A 20,108-nucleotide genomic window follows, 5' to 3' on the forward strand; every position below is an offset into this window, starting at 1 on the left:
TCTGTAGTAGGTTTACCTGGTTTAGGTATAACAGTAATATGAGCCTGTAAGAAAGTCTGGGATGAGTTAGTCGGGTCAGTCAGAGAGTTGAATGACTTAGTTAAAGAGGTCAAAAGCAGGTCTTGGTATATTTTATAGTAATGTGAGGTATAACCGTCTGGGTCCGAACTTTTGTTGGGTTTAAGGTCTTTAATGGCCAAGGCGACCTCAGATTCAGAAATGGGTTGGTCCAATTGCTGAACATCCGAAACAGGGAGTTCAGGTAGTTGGCTCTGGGTAAGGTTTGATGTAATGATGGAAGCTCGGTCATCTTGTGAGCCCGGAGGCCGATGTTGCGGGGGAATGTTGTATAAAGCTGAGTAATAGCTATGAAATTGCTTCGCGATTTTGTCTGCCGAGGCCTATAATTTACCCGATTTGGAAAATGCCTACAATATGGGAGGAGGATTGGAGGGATCTTAGTGCCCTGGCCAAGACCTACCGCTATTGTCCCCATGTTCATAATACACCCCTCTATGGAGGAACAAGACGTCTTTGGCCTTGGCCTCCAGGAGTTGTTGCAATTCCTTACATTTGTCTAGGAGTAAAGCAGCAGAATGTCAGGAGAAGGATTCTTTATGTGAATTTTCCAAATCAGCAATGGCTGACATAAGGTTTCGAATAACCAACTCCCTCTCTTTCTTACGTTGGGTCCCCATTTTTATAAATTTGCCACGAATTACACTTTTTTGGGCTTCCCACAATGTCAATGGTGTCATGTCAGGGGTGTTGTTGCGGAGAAAGTAAGCCTGTATGTGTGTCGCAATGTTCGCGCAAGACGTGGGATCAGCAAGTAAAGTGGCGTTCAGTCTCCAGTTGAAGGCTGACGCTGGGTGGCGGGCCTGTAGAGTAAGACATACTGGGGCATGGTCAGACAGCACTTGTGTTCCTATGGATGCAGAGGCAACATTGGTCAGGTCCCTTTGGGTAACAAATAAATAATCTATACGGGCATAGCTGTTATGGAGCACCGAGAGGTTGTATGCCTGTTAAGGTGGATGAATAAAGGTCCACAGTAGACAGGGAGAAATTATTAGTAAATTTCCGAATGGAAAAAGTTGCCTCTCATTGTTAGGAAAAGGCAATGTCTGTCTTGGCCAATCCCAGTCCTTGTAGGTAATGTTTAAAATAAAAGATCTTATAACTGGTAAAGCAGATTCATCCCCTAGATGCATAGTAAAGCACCTTGCATCAAACAGCCTGGAAACATGCAACTTCAAGTCTGAGTCATATGGAACCTGTTCAAATACAGGCAATACAGAAGTTGGCTGTAAAGGCTTTGACTCTGACTCTCAGGTATGGAAATAGGGGCCTTAGACACACTGATAGTGTAACCCAGTAAGGCCAGAATTGGATTTTGCAATGAATGACAGCCAAGCACATTTAGAGCGTCTACAGTATGAGAATTATTCTCCATTAAAAGTTTAAAATGGACACAAAATCCAAAGTAGACATAAGAGACCTAGAACCTGCGAAAGACGTAGCTACAGAAACTGGGGCCCCCGCATCTAGGTTATCGGTATCGACTCCTTCTAGGATACAAGAAAATCACCTCCAGAAACAGTAAAAAAATAAGGGAAAACTGTGGGTTTTTACAGGATGGTCAGATTGCTGCTCTGTCCTTTAAAATCTATACTTTTCTTTACACCAGATAGTACAGCTTCCAGGGTACTTCCTGCCCACTACAAATATGAGAGCTGCAAGTCTCGTAGACAGAAGCACTGGTATCAGTTATCTGCCCCCTCTCTTCTTGGCCATTTACAGAGAGCCATTTAGTCTATGAATAGTTTATACCGCTGGGGTGTCCAACCTTTTGATCTTCCTAGACCACACTGGAAGAAGTGGTATTGTCTTGGGCCCCACATTATATACACTAATATTAAGGATAGCTAATGAGCAGAAAAAGTCAGGCAGATCACAAGTTACCAATCACAGATTATAGATAATGTACCTATGTGAATAAAATATATATTTTTTGTAATAATTTTTATTATAAAAGTAAAAGAGGTCAACATAAAACTAGAGCAATATTTGAAACTGTTTTTGATAAACTAATGCATCAAGTTCTGGTTGGATGGATGTTGTAGCAATTCTCAATTAATTCTCAAGGTGCTCATCAGATATTTTGGTTGTAATTTTGCCCTTCATGTGCTTCATTTTCGAAGCACACAAATATACAGTAGGTGCTGCTGGAAACTGATGACATGAATAAGGCATGATTGTGACGATTGGGATATTTTTAAGATATAACTTCTAAAATAAAGAGACACTGTCAAATTTTTCGACGAACAAGTAAACGCATTAAAACAAAACATAAAAAAAAACATTTTTAGTTAAGTTTACGATTTTGTGTTGGGCCATATTCACAGCTGTCATAAATCATAGATCAGACATCCCTGGTTTACAGAATACACAGGGTTCTGAGAATGGGTTGATTAATCACACTAGTGCTTCCATCAAGGAGACCTGCAGCTCTCATATCTGGAGCAGGCATGAAGTACAGCGGGAGCTGTATTATTAGGGATACAAAATGTATGTTTTTTTTTTTAAATTTTGTCATATAACATATGAAAGTCAACAACATGAACAATACGAGTATACATATACTTTATGCAAAAGGGGTCCCTCAGCAAATGGGGGCTGTGGGCTGGGAAGGGGGAGGGCGGGATGAGGGGAATGGGGAGGACTTGTATCAGTGGCACGGGGGGCTGGATAAAGTACGTGACAGTAGGGAAGAGGTCTTGGGCGAGTCCTGAAAATTAAACCTGTAATGAGCCATGGTGGGGTCAGTCCGGGGAAAGGTATAGTTGATGTAGCTGTCCCATTTCTGGAAGAAAGAGTGCCGTGAAGAAGGGGCTGAAAAATCCGTATTGGTGCAGTCTATGCAGAAAAGCGTGGGGAGCTCTGATCTAACCCGGGTAAGTGATGGAGGAGATGAGGAAATCCAATTGGTCAGGATAGTTCTTCTGGCGACCAATAAACAGGACAGGATCCACATGCGATGCATCGGTGCAGGTGGGCTAGACCACTTTTGGAGGCGTTTATCCCAATAGCCGAACAAGAGCAAAAGAGGGTCCTTAGGTAGACTGATCTTGGTCACTTCCCTGACGAATGACAGGACCTGGTCCCAGAATGTGGAGATATAGGGACAGGACCAGAAATTGTGGCATAGAGAGGGCCTTTCCTCGGCACATAAGGGGCATTTGTGAGCATCCGGAATAGTTTTATCCGAAAGAAAAGGGACATGGGCGCGGTGGAAAATCTTTAGCTGGGTCTCTTTCCATATTGAGTTAGGTGTGAGACCAAGGGTGGTGTTGAGACCTTTAATCATGTTGGGCAGTGTGTCCTCGCCTGGGAAGTCCTTGAGCCAGTTTGAAGCAGTTGAGGTGGACAGTGCTGGCGGGCATTGCTTCAAGAGAGGTTTGTATATCGCTGAAATTGTAAAAGTGTTAGAGTCCAGTAGGGAATCAATGAGGAACGTCTTGAAACGGGCCTCTGGCTTCCCAGCTACTGCAGAAAGGTAATGTAGGTAGTGTGCCCAGCAGAAGGTATCCTTGTCCTGCAAAGCAAATTTATCCTTGATGGTTTGGAAGGGATAGGGGGTGCCAGAGCCCAAATCGCAAAGTTGTCCAAAGTTCGACAAACCCTTCCTTTCCCATTGATGATACACGGAATGGGCTAAGCCCGGAGTAAAGTTAGGATTGCCCCGGATCGGGAGGAACTTGGAGAAATGCAGAGGTAACTTCAGGAGTTTGCGTATCTCCCTCCATGCAATAGCAGTGTCTCTCAGAAGCAGATTATGACGGAGTTTAGGGCACAGTTGCGCCCACTTAGTATGTAAGAGAGCAGTTAGAGAGATTGGACTGGCCATCTGAGACTCCAGCTCGTAATTGGAATATTGCGAAGTCTGGGATATCCAGTCCAAAGCCACCCTAAGCAAACAAGATTGTACATTCTCAGATTGGGAAGATTAATACCCAGACTTGTATAAAGTACTCGAAATTTCTACTTGAGTAAAAGTACAAGTGCTCGATCAAAAAGTGACTTGAGTAGAAGTGGAAGTGCTCGCAGAAAAAGTTACTTAAGTAGAAGTACTAAAGTATTCAACATTTTTTTACTTAAGTATTGCAAGTAGTTTTTTCAAAAAATTTGCTACTTAAGTACTAAAAGTAAAAAGTACCAGTAGTTTTGAAAAAAAAAATCTACTCAAGTACTGAAAGTAAAAGTACAAGTACTGTGTTATGTAGTTATTAAAGAAAGAAGTCAAAAGTTTGAACATCATATTGGTTTTTATTATTTCAAATGATTTATTCAAATGATTAACCTGTGTTTGTTAGTATTTTCTTGATGCACTTTAAGCGCTGTAGCACCATTTATTTGTTTGTTTCATATTTTCTTTTTATTGGAAAGATTTGGTATAGCAGCTTTTATTATACACAGCCTTTATTTTCGTATGCGCTGATTTACAAATGACATTATACACATTTTTTTGAGCTTTATGCAACCTGCCATCTACTGTTCTGGCAGTGGTAATTTTTTTAAAAATAACGAGTAACTATGCAGCACAAAAAAAAAAATACTTGAGTAGAAGTATCGAAATCATCGAAAAAATGTAGTGAAGTAAAAGTAGAAGTAGGAAAAAAAAATTCTACTCTAGGAAAGTACAGATACCGCATTTCGGTACTTAAGTACAGTACTTAAGTAGTTCTACTTCGTTACTATACATCTCTGTTAATACCTGCGTCGCTCCTGGGGAGATGGAGTTTTTTATATGAAATTCGTGGCCTCTTTCCCCGCCATAGGTAACGAGAGAACGTCCTCTGTAGGACTTGTGCATCTTTATGTCTAATCAGCAGGGGAAGAGTCTGTAGGAGATAAAGGAGGCGGGCAAAGCTAACCATCTTAATGAGGTGACATCTCCCCAAAAGCGACAGCGGCAGTTCCATCCAATTGTCCAGTTCCCTCGTTATTTTGGAGAATAAGGGGGAGTAGTTCAGTGTATAAATGGAGGCCGGAGTGCGCCCTATTTTAATACCCAGATAAGTAATATGTTTAGATGCTATCATGAACGGGGAGTCCCCCTCCCATGGGCGGGTGAGACCTACCCCTAATGGGAGTATTTCGCTTTTGGAGTAGTTTATCTTGAGACCCGAGCATCGGTTGAAACTGTCAAATGTGGAAACTATCACTGGGATATCAGCCGGGGGGTCTGAGGTAAATAAAAGTACATCGTCCGCAAAGAGGGATAAGCGGAGCTCCTGAGAGCCCACACGGATCCCGTGAAGGGGGGCTTTAGTCAACAGGTAGCGGGAGAGGGGTTCGAGTGCGAGATTGAACAAAAGCGGCGAGAGGGGGCAGCCTTGCCTGGTGCCCTTGTACAGTCTGAAGTCGTCCGTGAGGGCACCCCCTAGACACAGTCTGGCCGAAGGTTCAAGATACATCGAGGTAATGAGGTTGACAAAGGGTCCACAGAAGCCCATGGTCGGCATCTAGAGTTACTATGGCCAAGTCTTGTTCCGGATGTAACCGGGCCTGGTCCAGTGCTACCAGCACTTTCCTGATATTTGCAGTAGCCGAGCGACCCTTGGTGAACCCCGATTGCGCTGGATGTATAAGATAGGGCATAATATTGGCTAGGTGAGAGGCTGTGATTTTCAAGAGGATTTTGACGTCGAGGTTCAACAAGGATATAGGGCGATACGAGCCTGGCTCCAAGGGGTCATTCCCTTTTTTCACCAGTAGCTTGATGATGGCTTGGTTACCCGTCGAAAGATAGTGACCGTCGTTCCAGATAGAGGAGTATACTTCGACAAGTGCTGGGATTATACTGGGGGCAGTGGCTTTGTAAAACTCCCCGGAGAGACCATCGGGACCCGGCGCCTTATTAGCCGCAAGTTGCTTGATCGTCGACGCAATCTCATCAGCCGTGATCGGGGCATTAAGCATGTCTAGGTGTTCTCTGGTAATTTTGGGAAGCTCAGTACCAAACAAAAAGAGATCAGCCACAGAGCCGTCCACTTCCTCGGGGGCATACAGCGAGGCGTAAAAGTCCCTCATAATCCCTTGTACCCCTTGCAGGGTAGAATCAATCACTCCCGATTTGTTTCGTAGTGAGCCAATATGGGTGGTGGACATCGGACCCTTGCACAACCTAGCCAACAATTTTCCGGCCTTGTTGCCGAAGCGGTGCAAGGTCGCCGAGAGGTGTGCCTTATGAATGAGTTCTACCCTGTCAGCCCATGTGTCGAATTCCTGCTTGGCCGCCAGCCATGTCGCGCGAGCTGTGGGGGTGTCCGCCTGTACAAATGCTCGCTGGGCATTCGTCAACCGTTCGCTGGCCATTTTGTACCCGCTGTTCGTGTGACGTTTAAAAGCCGTCGCGTAAGAAATAATACGGCCTCTCAAAAAGGCTTTCCCCGCCTCCCAGAAGAGGAGAGGGGAACCGCAATGCTGCAAATTAGCCGCTGAGTACTCCTCCCACGCACGTTGCAAGTATGAGGTGAAGTCAGAATTATTTTTAAGATAGGAGGGAAATCTCCAAATAAGAGGGGTTGGAGGGGATTCCGAGAGCGTTAGGGACACAGAAACTGGGGAATGATCTGAGATTGCTATGTCATGTATGGTGGCTAGGGATGATCGAACGGTTCGGGTCCACCATCGGTTCGGCCCGAACATTGGTTGTTTGAGGTTCGGCCGAATTTAGAACTTTTTGCCCAAAAAGTTCGGAATTCGGCAACCAGAACCGACCAAAATGCAATGCTTCAGGAAATGGGCTTTAAAAGCCCGTGATTGGACCAGAACCATTAGCAAAAGCCAATTGAGGGGGCAGGAGAATGCTAGGAATGTGATTGGAGTGACTAGGGGGTCCCTAGACCAATCATTAATGAATACGCCCCCCAGTATATAAGATAGCCCCCGCCATATTCCTAGCATTGTTATACTGGACATGGAAGAGAGTGGAAGCAGTTCTGTTAATTTTACTTTAAAAGTGTCATTTAGCATTTATTAGTGTGAGGAAAGGGATATCTTAGTGTAGTTAGAGTGCTCCTTTACACTTAAGTTAGCTTCAAAAATTTAGTTTCTGTAGGGAAAGTGTTAAGTGTAAGGGGACCGTAGTGTAGTGTAGGGTTAACTGACAGTGACTGCTATAAAAGGGTGACAAAACCCTTCCATAGCAGGGTGACCGCTATAGAGAAATGATCATTTCTCTGAGTTGCTTCGGGACAGGAATATGGCTTCTCACCAGCAAGCATTTTTCATGCTGCAGGGGTTGCCACTGCCAGTGCTTTTTTGAGGACATGTTTGATGTCAGACATGACATCTGAACATGTGTATAGGGGGTATATATACACATATATGTCTGTATATATACCCCTAGACATATATAGGTGTGATAGTAGCAGAAATATATGCTTGCGCTAATGAAATCATTTACAGTAATATATTTCTGCTACTATCACACCTATATATGTCTAGGTGTCTATATACATATAATTATGTGTGTATATATACCACTATACACAAGTTCTGATGTTTTGCCTGCCTCAAAAGAACCCAAAAAAATGCCAAAAAAACGCTAGCGTCAAAAAAAAAATGCCCAGGTGTGTTTTTGCTGGCATTTTTTGGGGGGTTTTGGAGGCAGGCAAAACATCTGAACTTGTGTATAGTGGTGTATATACACACATACATATATTTATATACACACCTAGACATATATAGGTGTGATAGTAGCAGAAATATATGCTTGCGCTAATGAAATCATTTACAGTAATATATTTCTGCTACTATCACACCTATATATGTCTAGGTGTCTATATAAATATAATTATGTGTGTATATATACCACTATACACAAGTTCAGATGTTTTGCCTGCCTCAAAAGAACCCCAAAAAATGCAAAAAAAAACGCTAGCGTCAAAAAAAAAATGCCCAGGTGTGTTTTTTGGGGGTTTTTGGAGGCAGGCAAAACATCTGAACTTGTGCACAGTACCACTATACACAAGTTCAGATGTTTTTCCTGACTGCAAAGAACCCAAAAAAATGCCTGCTATTAAACCGGCAAGGTGTGAAAACCGAGAAGAGAAGCCAACCCCCTGTGCTGAAAGTGTTCTAATACAAACAATCCTTTTTTTTATGGTTCTGGACATGCTACAGAGCTGAAACTTCACAGGTACACCTTTTAGACCCCCAGATACGAAATCACACAAAAAAAGTTCTTAAAAATTGTCATTTTTGATAAAAAAAGCCAATTATTGAAAAAAAAAAAAGAGATTTTTTGATTTTTACTTTGGATTTCAGATCTGGGGAGTCTAAAAGGTGTACATGTGAAGTTTCAGCTCTGTAGCATGTCCAGAACCATAAAAAAAAAGATTGTTTGTATTAGAACACTTTCAGCACAGGGGGTTGGCTTCTCGGTTTTCACACCTTGCCGGTTTAATAGCAGGCATTTTTTTGGGTTCTTTGCAATCAGGAAAAACATCTGAACTTGTGTATAGTGGTACTGTGCACAAGTTCTGATGTTTTGCCTGCCTCCAAAAACTCCCAAAAAATGCCAGCAAAAACACACCTGGGCATTTTTTTTTTGACGCTAGCGTTTTTTTGGCATTTTTTGGGGTTCTTTTGAGGCAGGCAAAACATCTGAACTTGTGTATAGTGGTATATATACACACATAATTATATGTATATAGACACCTAGCCATATATAGGTGTGATAGTAGCAGAAATATATTACTGTAAATGATTTCATTAGCGCAAGCATATATTTCTGCTACTATCACACCTATATATGTCTAGGTGTGTATATAAATATATGTATGTGTGTATATACACCACTATACACAAGTTCAGATGTTTTGCCTGCCTCAAAAGAATCAAAAAAAATGCCAAAAAAAACGCTAGCGTCAAAAAAAAAAAAATGCCCATGTGTGTTTTTGCTGGCATTTTTTGGGGGTTTTTGGAGGCAGGCAAAACATCAGAACTTGTGCACAGTACCACTATACACAAGTTCAGATGTTTTTCCTGACTGCAAAGAACCCAAAAAAATGCCTGCTATTAAACCGGCAAGGTGTGAAAACTCCTGTGCTGAAAGTGTTCTAATACAAACAATCTTTTTTTTTATGGTTCTGGACATGCTACAGAGCTGAAACTTCACATTTACACTTTTTAGACCCCCCAGATACGAAATCCAAAGTAAAAATCAAAAAATCTCTTTTTTTTTTAATTTTTCAATAATTGGCTTTTTTTTTTATCAAAAATGACAATTTTTAAGAACTTTCTTTTGTGTGATTTTGTGTCTGGGGGGTCTAAAAGGTGTACCTGTGAAGTTTCAGCTCTGTAGCATGCCCAGAACCAGAAAAAAAAGATTATATAGGTGTAAAAGGAGGGTCCCACATCCCTGTTCTACTGAAAAAGTATCTTTTTTTTTTTCATGGTTCTGGACATGCTACAGAGCTGAAACTTCACATGTACACTTTTTAGACCCCCCAGATACTAAATCCAAAGTCAAAATCAAAAAATCTCTCTCTTTTTTTCAATAATTGGCTTTTTTATCAAAAATGACAATTTTTAAGAACTTTTTTTTGTGTGATTAATAGTTAATGGGGCATGACCCAGAACCCTAGGGACTTTTTAGGGTCATTTATTGGGTTTTAGGGCTTAAAAATTGTGTTTTTTGATTACCGAAGTTCGGGTCCCATTGATTTCAATGGGGTTCTGAAATCCGGGCCGAACTTTCGGGAAGTTCGGATGTTCTGGCCGAACCGAACTTTTCAAAAGTTCGATCATCCCTAATGGTGGCATCACGCAGGAGGGGAAGGAGGGAGTCCGTGCAAAATAAGTAATCAATTCTCGTAAATAGTTTATGGGGATGGGAGTAAAAGGAATATTTCCGATCCATGGGGTGTGAGTATCGCCAGACATCCATCATAGAGAGCGATTCAATTACCGACGCCAGCGGAGTAGTGCAGTCTTGGGGGTGGGACGCGATAAATGGCGAGGTGATGACTTGTCCAGGACAGGGTCCATTACCGCATTGAAGTTACCGCCAACAAGGCGGGGAACATTCGGAAGGGTGAGAAGTCGGGCCGCGATCGCGGCGTGGAAGGAATGGTCAAAGACGTTAGGGGCATATATATTGGAAATAACTAGTTCAGTATTATAAAGACGTATATGAACTGAGACATACCGCCCTTCAGAATCTGCGCCCGTGGAAAGGATTTCCACCGGGAGGCGTTTGTGGAATAGAATCAGTACTCCAGCTTTGCGGCCAGAGGAGGCTGATCCTATGACCTTGCCTACCCAAAGTTTCTCCATGCGTTTCATATCCTCTGCGGGTAGATGCGATTCCTGGATGACAGCAATGTCCGTCTTAAGCTGTTTGAGATGACGTAAGACTTTCATCCTCTTAGCTGGGGATCGAAGACCCTTAACGTTCCATGTTACTATAGGCATGGGAGGGGAGCGAAGGATCTAGAACCAAAAGCTATCACAGATGGCCCAGGCATACCCGGGGGTAGCGAGAAGGGGTGATCTAGACTGCATGTGCTGACCCGCAGGAAATCCCGTACCCATGAGCTCACAGACTGGAGGGAGCAATTTACCATCAACAGGGGCTGGGGTGGGGATGGGAAAGATAGGAGAATAGGACGGAACCGTGAAGGAATGTAACATGTAACCTCTCTTTTTTCCGCATGTGTACAACACGGAGCGCAGCCCACCAAGCGTGCCCCCCTGGGTTAGGCAAGGATGTCTAGACCCACGGGACGGCCCTAGCGGTCAAAATAGCACGGGTCTCGGACTAAAACCTGGGATATTGGGCAGCTGAGGTGTACACAGCGGGAGTAGAGAAGGAGCACATAACAGTAAGACGTCTTAAAGAACAATAAACCAAGGCAGTATCGTAAACAATACTAACATTTCAAAAACAGCATATAAGGCAAACCTGTGAGGATGGCGGGGGAACGCCATGAGTCCTCTAGGCACACGGCCTAGTGGGAACAGTTCCAGGAAGAATCCTATAAAAGGGCATAGAAAACCGTGAGGAGGTCCATTCAGCGCGGAGCGCCCGGGCGACCAGAGCTGACCACGTCGGAATATCTTTGGCGTTTGGGGGATTCCTTCCTGGGGCTCCGTTGATCCAGTGGTCTGGAGAAGGGAAGGGCTTTGGCAGATGAAGGGGGGCCCTGGTCCCCGAGATGGAGTGTGCGGACAAAGGCCTCTGCTTCCTCTGGATCCTGAAAGGAAAGTTGGTTGCCGTTGGGTGCACAAAGGCGCAAAGTCGCCGGATAGGCCAAGATGAATTTCAGGTGTTCCTGATGCAGTTTGGAGCATACGGTCTGGAAGGCTTTACGTCTTTTTGCGACATCAACAGAGTAGTCCGCAAATATCAGAATTTTCATGCCTTCAATTTGGAAATTGGATGTTTGCCGAAACTTTTGTAAGATAGCAGACTTGTCCGCATAGTTCAGATATTTCGCAATGATAGGGCGCGGAGTCTTACGTTCTTCGGAGTACAACCCCATCCTGTGAGCCCGTTCTACCACACACGTGCCATGTAGCCCCAGAGCTTCGGGGATTTTTTTCGCACAGAGTTCAGGGATGGCAGAGGGGGCAACGTTTTCCGGGACCCCAATAAATCGCAGGTTGCTCCGACACAATCTATTTTCCAGATCCTCCAGTTTATCCATGATGATGCGATTAATTTTATCCTGCGACTGTTCAGATCCCTGAACTTGGTATAGCTCATCCTCAACATTGGAGAGGCGAGATTCCACCTCATTAAGCCTCTTTGAATGTGCTTCCAACTCCTTTTTTATGCTGGCCATGCCAGCAGCCACGGCCTTCTCCACAGAGGCCGAAATGGTGGGGGTTAATAAAGCCACCACTGCCTGGGCAATCTGGTCTGTGGATGTGCCTGGTATTGAGGGGATAGGAGCTGATGCAGAGGACTGCTGGAGGGTGGCTGACTGCGGCTGTGTGATGTCCATTTCTGCCGACTCCGCAGCCGCGCCGGAGCAGGCCGAGACCGGGGCCTCGATTTGAGGTGGGGCCGGCGGAGGTCGCGGGGCGGCTTTCTCCAGAAACTGCTCCATCTGGTGGGATATAAGTGGTAGCCGCCGGGTCCCTGAGTCTCGATGGGCCACAGGAGAGGAGTGGAGGCCGGTGAGGTGCGCTGGGCAGGAGTTTTTATGCCGGTTTTAGGGGACTAGCCGCGGGAGCTACAAGGCGCTCACCTACTCCATGCGGTGCCGGAACCGGAAGTCATGTATGGATTTTTAAGGACAAAGCAGCGGTCTAGCCAAGGCATACACCATGTGCCTGCAGTTCTACTTTAAGTGCATTATCCTTTATGAGATACTGTAAATAAACTAGAAAGGGACAGTGACCTAAATGAAGATATGGATGGACTGACAATCTAAAAGACTATGCTTTTCTATAAATCATTCACATATAACCTTTCAAGTTTTCTTCGGAATTATGTCAACTTGAGACCATTTAAAAGGCTGTAATTACAGTATTTTTACAAATGTATTCTTTTGTATGTTCACATTTATTAGTATCAATGACTGCTAAAATACAAAGAGGTTACCAAACTTGGCAGATAGATTAAAGGGTCAAGAAAAAGAAGAAAATCCAAAGTGGATATAAGGGACCTAGAAGCTGCCAAGGATGAACCTATAGAAACTGGGGTGTTGGATTCTTCCAGAATACCAGAAAATCCTCTCCAGAAATAGTAGAAAAAAAGGGACAATGTCACCCATTATAGCAGGACTGTCCACTAGGCATTGTAAGGTAATAACAACTAGGCCCAAAGTGAGGCTCGGCCTAATGCATTCACAAACCCAGCGGTACTGATGAGGGTCATAGGCAACGGGAGGTGACTGAGTCACTGTAGGCAGGCAGTGTAATGAAACTGAAGAACGTATAACTCATAATTCACAGCAATCAGGGGCAGCATTGGGATGGTGCTTCCTCTAAGCCACATGGTTGGAAAAGAGCATACAGAACGTGCGTGCAACATTCTCCCTAGCAGATGACATCAACATTCAGTTCCTTCAGTTTAAACATTTAAACTAAAATTAAGTTGCCAGGAAAGTTAAAAAATGGCACCCAACATTCCAAATTATGAGGTAGCTCGCACTGCTTTAACCTGATCGGTATTGTTTACTAAGTGAGTCATGAGAAACTGGGTCACATCAAAAATGCTGTGCCTGGATAGGACTTTGAAGCTAGCTAACATAGTACACAAGTTATGAGAAGCACCACAATGCAGAGCTTAGTGCCCAAAGGTCGCCACTTCCAGAGGCTAACTTACAGAGTGAATGTTCAGTGTCACATCAGAGGCTGTAACATGGCTCTTGAATGAGGAGAACCCAGTGACTAACCAACACAGTACACTGAGGTTTGGAAAGTGCCTGGAGGTCACATTGCAAGTTGTTAGTGTCAAAATCAATCCATCACCTGCCACTTTTTTTTCCAGTGTATATACAAAATTAATAAATACGTTTGATTACTTTACCACAAACTAAAAAAGTGCATATTAGAACCCACATATTATAGCACTAATTATAATTAAAATGTCTTCCACAAACATAAACAAGTAAGAGCTCATGCCTAATGATAATTTAAAAATAATTTGGTGCCAAACTATTAAAGAAAAGTCATTTAGCAACAGCATTCCTGCCAACGGACAAACACTTCTGTTAATTCCAAAAGCAAAAAAATATCTATCTGGCTATAAACTGGTAGAACACTGGGAATTATGGGTTCCAGAAATTATCTGTTAAATTAAGCATTTTAATTAAATAAGGTGAAAAGTAGTATACCGTGATTGCTAGTATAGGCCAATAATATTGAACAATTTAATTCTGTTGGAAAGAGTGATTTATAGCCATAGTGTTTTTATGATGCCCAAATAATATTAATAAAGTAGATTTGGTATTACCATATAACTTATCACAAGTATAAGTAGTTTGGTAAAGACAGTAATAAAAATCACTCAACTATAATCCCATAAAATGTGTTTTCGAGTCACATTTTTTATTCTGAAAGGTGTTTATTTTCAATTTGCGGTTTTGAGCACTTTCTATTCACATATTTAGTAAGTGAACTGATGAATTATTGAAACAACATTGCCAAGTATATTAAAATAGTGCAAAAAACACTTAGGCTTCTTACAGCAGCCTATCAGATACAGTTTCATAGTTACTGCACCACATTACTGCTTCCAAATATTATACAACAATAAAGAATACCTGTTGATCCTTGTGAAGAGATAACTTCCTGTGCTCTATGCTTCTGCTGTTTCCAGCTAACATTATTGGCATCCCTCTCTCTGTGGGCTACAGTATACAACTCTCTCTGATAATATGGAGAGGAGAACTGTTCTGTAGTATTGAAACATTTTCCTCTCCTAGGGCAATAACACTGCTTCCTCATAAATACAAACCAGGTAGGGAGTGTTGTCACTCTACGACAAGAAGCAGCCACCACTAATTTAGCCACAACATCAAAGGACTGGTAAGCTACAATATATTATACGTTTATTCTTGAGATTAGACTCTACTTACAAAGTTTTACATGAGCATAAGGATAAGCATATTTTCAGGCACTGAAGTTTTTATAAAATATCATTGGACTTTGGTGAAAATATCTGTTCCTTTTTTTGAAAATAAGGATCCCTATTTTGATGTTTTAGCTTTATAAATTGAGCCTTTGGTTTGCACCCTTCTCAGCTGTAATGTGTATTTGACGGCAAGTAATTTTAACATACTTGGTGCTTAACATGCACTTACCAGATCCCCACAAAACTCCTGGTTTAGTTTTGATAGTCTTGCAGAACAATCTCTTACAAGTGTCTAGCCAACTTGTTTTTGTTTCTGTGCCTTCAGAAGAGAGGAATTTAACCAGCTCGTATTCTGAAAAAATAAAATTTAAGCATTTGTACAAATACATCATAGCATATTTTAAGACTATTTTGTATAAGCAACAGTAAAATCTAAAGTACTTAAAGCTAAACTCCCAAACATAAAAAAAAGTTATGAAGCTGTATACTGTTTTATAGGGATTAAACACATCTAGAATATTTACCCAAATCTGTCTAGATATTAGTCTCTGCAGCAAAGGAGGCAAAGGCAGCATTGGGAGCTAAACCAACTTTGCCTCATATGCAAGCAGATGGGAAAATGATGATAAATTGAGCCTTTGGTGTGCATCCTTCTCAGCTGTAATGTGTAATTGATGGTAAGTAATTTTAAACAGAGTGAGAAGAGATGTTGATGCCCTTATTGGTGATTTGGATAGTGACACCACTGTATTCCTTTACTTCAGGAGTATGTGGTGCCAACCTCCTGATTGTTCTCTCTGGCAGTGAGGTGTGATTTACAAAAGTGGCTGGACAGAATTCTAAATCCTTAAGCAGACAGTCACGTATGTGCATTTTAAGGAAGGCCCGGAGCTAGGAGGAATGAATGAAGCATAGGGCTGGCATGACAGGGTGGAAGGGGAACCAGACAGCATAGAGTTAACAAACAGAAGAGAGAGGGGGGATTCTTACTTACGTGATTGGTTGAGTAGACGGGGATGGGGAGGAGCATAGAAGAAAAGACTGTAGGAAGGATTGGTACAGTAACAGTCGCAGTTGGGAGCCATTGGATGAACATCCGCCTGCACAACTCCTGCGTTTTTGTTTGTGGGTGAAAAATTGGAAATTTGGAGCAGCTTTTAAACCAGCTGAGGGATGCAGGTGCATGGCCCAAAATTTGTGCAGAACAGGATATAAGACATGCTACACGGGGAAAGGCAGATACAGTCACGGACAGAACCTGCCCCACGGGCACATGCTGCGAGGTCACGTCCTCCGGTGCGCTTAAGCCCAAAGACTACCCCTCGGGCTCAGTGTTGCCATGAGAGCCCCACTAGGGACCCCCCTCTAAGCAAGAACCTACTAAGAGGAGTGATCCTGGGAGGAATTTCTGTCATCGGCTGGGCCCACAGGGGAGAGACACTCACCAGCCACCTGCACATCTCTCTTCCATCATCGAGGGAACACAGAAGCAGTCAGCTGGCCCATGTGGAGAGGTTCCTGCCAGGTGGTCAGCTCAGCGTGGGAGAGGAGCAGCTTCAGGTGCCGGCCTGTCCCCAGGCATCAGGAGCAGGTGAGAGAGGGAGACAAGGAGGCACATCTACCCAGAGGAAGAGGCTGTTGGGTGCAGAACGGTCTGGCTTGCAGACAGTGCATGCTGCCAGTGGAAGAAGCAGCTTCTGTACTGCTCTGCCTGGACCTTCAGGACCTGTGGATGACATCACGAGGGGGCGAGGCGGAGGGGCGGCAACTGTTCACAGTGCCAGGGCTGTGACAGGTCGGCCTGTGAGAGCTACACAGCGTCCTGTGCAGGGAAGAGATGACAGAGGGACAGCACCAGAGGTGACACAGCATGGGGAAGAGGATGAAGACAGCTGGCATAATGACTCTGTTCTATGTTCTTCTGTCTCTGCCTCTGTGGGGTCTATTGTTGTAGGTCAGGGGGGTGGGGGGTAGTGGTGAGTTGGGGGGAAGAAGTTAGTGTCAGGGAGGTTTTATCTGGCCTGAGGGATCTGCTTCAATGATTGGATGCCGGGATGGCGCCAGACCCTCAGCCTGTGGCGGCATGGGATTCGCACCGCAGGGAGCCAGAGGAGGCCCGTGAGACTTCCGCCACCTCCAGAGGAGGCTCATGAAATTTCCGCCACCTGGGTGGGACAGACATTGGCAGCTGCAGGTACGCAGACTGAGGGTGGGGACACGCTTTGCGGGAATGGCTCAGCCAGCAGCACTCCGGCAGGGGACAAGGAGACAAAAAAGTGCGTCTGTGTAACGCTCTGGTTATATATTTTGAGTGATTGGATCTACAGCTGCAGAATTCCACTCAGTAGTATTGCAGAGATATGTTAAATCACTCGACTTAACTCTCTTAACTCATCATAGTGGGTGAAACTGTCCCTGGACATGTAAGACACACATGCAAGCAAAAGAACAGCAGACTGTAGCACTACGGTTAGTATATGAGTAGTGTATAAGTTGCCTAGTATTAACAAGTAGCAGGAATGCAGCGTAAGCAAAAGCAACGGACAGTAGATATTGTATTCCTTACAGTGAGAGACAGAGCATACATGTAACTGATACCAGGTCAGAATTCTTAGTAGGGAGTAACTCAGGAATGGTGGGATCCCCTATGGGGTACTTATCCATATAGCAGGAGGTGCAGAGTTAGAGGGGTGTCCTGGCGAGGCTCCAGAGGAATACTACTAGGGTTGTTGGGATCCGGTCAGTAAGTAGGCAAGCAGGCAGGCAGGCAGACAGGTGGATGGGTAGGTAGTAGGCAGGTAGGTAGCAGCGTTCAGCAGGCGTTTGTGGAGTATCAGGTAATATTACACTGGTAGCGAGCGGTTGCACGAACAGTTTGTTCTGTGCACACCGCTCTTCTAAATAGGTGCCTCGAGCGGCGCTTGAGAATGATGCTCCACGTCGCACGACGTGTGACGTCATCACGGCCCATATGCGTTCCTAGCTCAGCGGTGGAATGCAAACAGGAAGTAAGGACCAGAAGGAGATGGATGGGGATGGATTCTTACAGTCTGGTGGATTTTGTCAGAGGGGAGGTAAACATTTTCTTTGAGGGGCCTCTGGACGCTCACCTAAAGTCGGAGGTGCATGAGAAAATATTGAAAGAGGAGTATGTGGAAATCTTTTCCTTTCTCCCCTTAGAAAGTTTAATTTAGACAGGGCTAAGGCAGGAGAAAGTTTAATTTAGACAGGGCTAAGGCAGATGACAGGATGAGGAAAAACGCCGCTACTGATTAATACTTCGTACTTTCTCCAATTGGTTACAGGCATTCGCGATTTTAGCAAGCGTTATTGGTGAAAAGGAGCCGGAAAATAGTTTGGCCCTTTTCTGTTATTTAGACCCTATTGGAGGAGCACATAGGGTTTATGGTGGCATGGCCTGGTTACGCTATGATGAACAATTTAGTCAGCGTTAAGCGATCCGGCCATGGGATCATATGGACATTAGCCTCCGGATGCAGTTGATGACTTTGGTGAGGGCAGGCTTCCAGTTTTTTCGAGGGGGGGCGTTGATTCTTTAACATTATTGTTGGCAGTTCAATGAGGGATCCTGCAGATTCAGACCTTCCTGTACATTCAAGCATGAGTGTTCCAGATGTGGGGGTAGTCACTCCCTTTCGCGTTGCATCAGGATGGGTAAAGGACAAGTCTGTGACGCCGCTGCAAAAAGGGAGGATGCCCATGATGGTATGAAGGATGCTGCCATTCTTAAATAGATAGCCAGATTGGGCGACTGCTCGGATCCTAGAACTAGGTTTTTGTGAGGGTTTTCGTATACCATGCACACTGGAGGATGTCCTGTTTGTTCCCAATAACTTGAGCAGTGTTCTCTGGGCTTTAGGCCTGGAAGATGACATGCAGCATGCGGTTAGGGTCTGGAAGGGTGCACAAGGGTAAGGCTTTACACTTTTGGCGCAGTGGCTGTTGGGACCCCTTGGATGGGGTTAAAAACCTGTTGGTGGGATACAAGTGGGGAACCATCGTTAGTATGGTGTCCTCTGGTTGAGTGTGGTCCAATGAGAGGGACCAGGTAGTGTTAGATGTATGTAAGATCTGTGGGACAAGTGTTAATGTCCCCGAGTAGGTGTTCTGCGGCTGGGGACATCTAGTTTTGGTTTATGTTACTGTTATTTTATTATTTATGTTGTTTAATAAAAGGCCGGAAGGCCTTTTAACTCTCACCCTAAATAAGTTTTACTTGTATATATGCTGTTTTCAGCTTTCTAGATTGTTTAGAAATTGCACATCCTGTTAGAGTTTTCTCTTTCTGATTCACCCGTGGGTGTGGACTCTTACTATACACTGTGAGACAGCTGATTGGAGAAAAGGCACACACCCCCTCTCCACATAGGCAAAAAAAGGAAGAAACATGAAGAGCTGTGCTGTGAATAGACCCGCTGTCTGCTAATCTATTTCTATGCATCCACCCTGACACAAAATTATATCTCAGTTGAAGGATAACTTATCATGCTGATAACAGAATAATGGAGCAGGAGAAAGCCACCAGACTTTGAAGAGAGATAGGTAAACACTACAGATGGATATACGCAGGTCAAATTTCATAAATGGGGTTTACATCCACTTTAACTAAGAATTCTAGGCACTTTTTTGTTATTCCCATTTCAAGGGTGTAAACAAATGTTACCTCTGCTTAGGTATATGCAACGGTCAGATTGCTGCTCTGTCCTTTAAAATCTATACTTTATGCCAAACAGTACAGTTTCCAGTGAAATAGGAGAATACAAATATGAGAGTTGAAAGTCTTACAGACAGAAGAGCTGAAGACACTTATCTGCCCCCCTCTCTTCTTGGTTATTTATAGAGAACCATTTAGTCTATGAATTGTTTACAGCAGGAGTGCCCAACCTTTTTACCTTCCTGGGCCCCTTTGGAAGAAGAGGAACTGTCTTGGGCCACATTGGAAGAAGAGGAACTGTCTTGGGCCGCACATAAAATACACTAACAGGATAGCTGATAAGCAGAAAAAGTCGGGAAGATCACATGTTAACGATCACTGATAAAAATAATGTACCTATCTGAGTAAAAAAAATATATATATATATTTTGTACTATTATTTATTATAAAGTAAAAGAGGTCGACATAAAACTAGAGCAATATTTGACACTGTTTTTGATAAACTAACACAGCAATATCTGGCTGGATGGATGTAGTAGTAATTCTCAGTGAATTCTCAAGGTGCTCATCAGATACTTTGGGGGAGATTTACTAAAACTGGAGAGTGAGGAATCTGGTGCAGCTCTGCATAGAAACCAATCAGCTTCCAGCTTTTATTGTCAAAGCTTTATTGAACAATCTGAAGTTAGAAGCTGATTGGCTGCCATGCACATCTGTAGCAGATTCTGCATGCTCCAGTTTTAGTAAATCTTCCCCTTTGGTTCTAATTTTGCCCTTCGTGTGCTTCATCCTTTAAAATAGTTGCTCACAAATAAAGGTGCTGCTGAAAGC

The 20,108-nt window shown here is 43.7% G+C and overlaps 1 protein-coding gene across 2 annotated transcripts in view; it reads right to left on the reverse strand.

Annotated features, from left to right (window-relative positions):
• The window catches only part of TBC1D32 (TBC1 domain family member 32), a 532,407-nt gene that overhangs the window by 110,706 nt on the left and 401,593 nt on the right, over window positions 1–20,108 (reverse strand). For both annotated transcript variants that reach the window (XM_082249090.1, XM_082249089.1), the window contains exon 27: window positions 14,832–14,954. In XM_082249090.1, coding sequence (XP_082105216.1) covers window positions 14,832–14,954 — 123 coding nt within the window. The remainder of the gene's footprint in view (window positions 1–14,831; window positions 14,955–20,108) is intronic.

Source organism: Pelophylax lessonae (assembly GCF_965119305.1).
Source record: "Pelophylax lessonae genome assembly, chromosome: 3".
Classification (NCBI taxonomy): domain Eukaryota; kingdom Metazoa; phylum Chordata; class Amphibia; order Anura; family Ranidae; genus Pelophylax; species Pelophylax lessonae.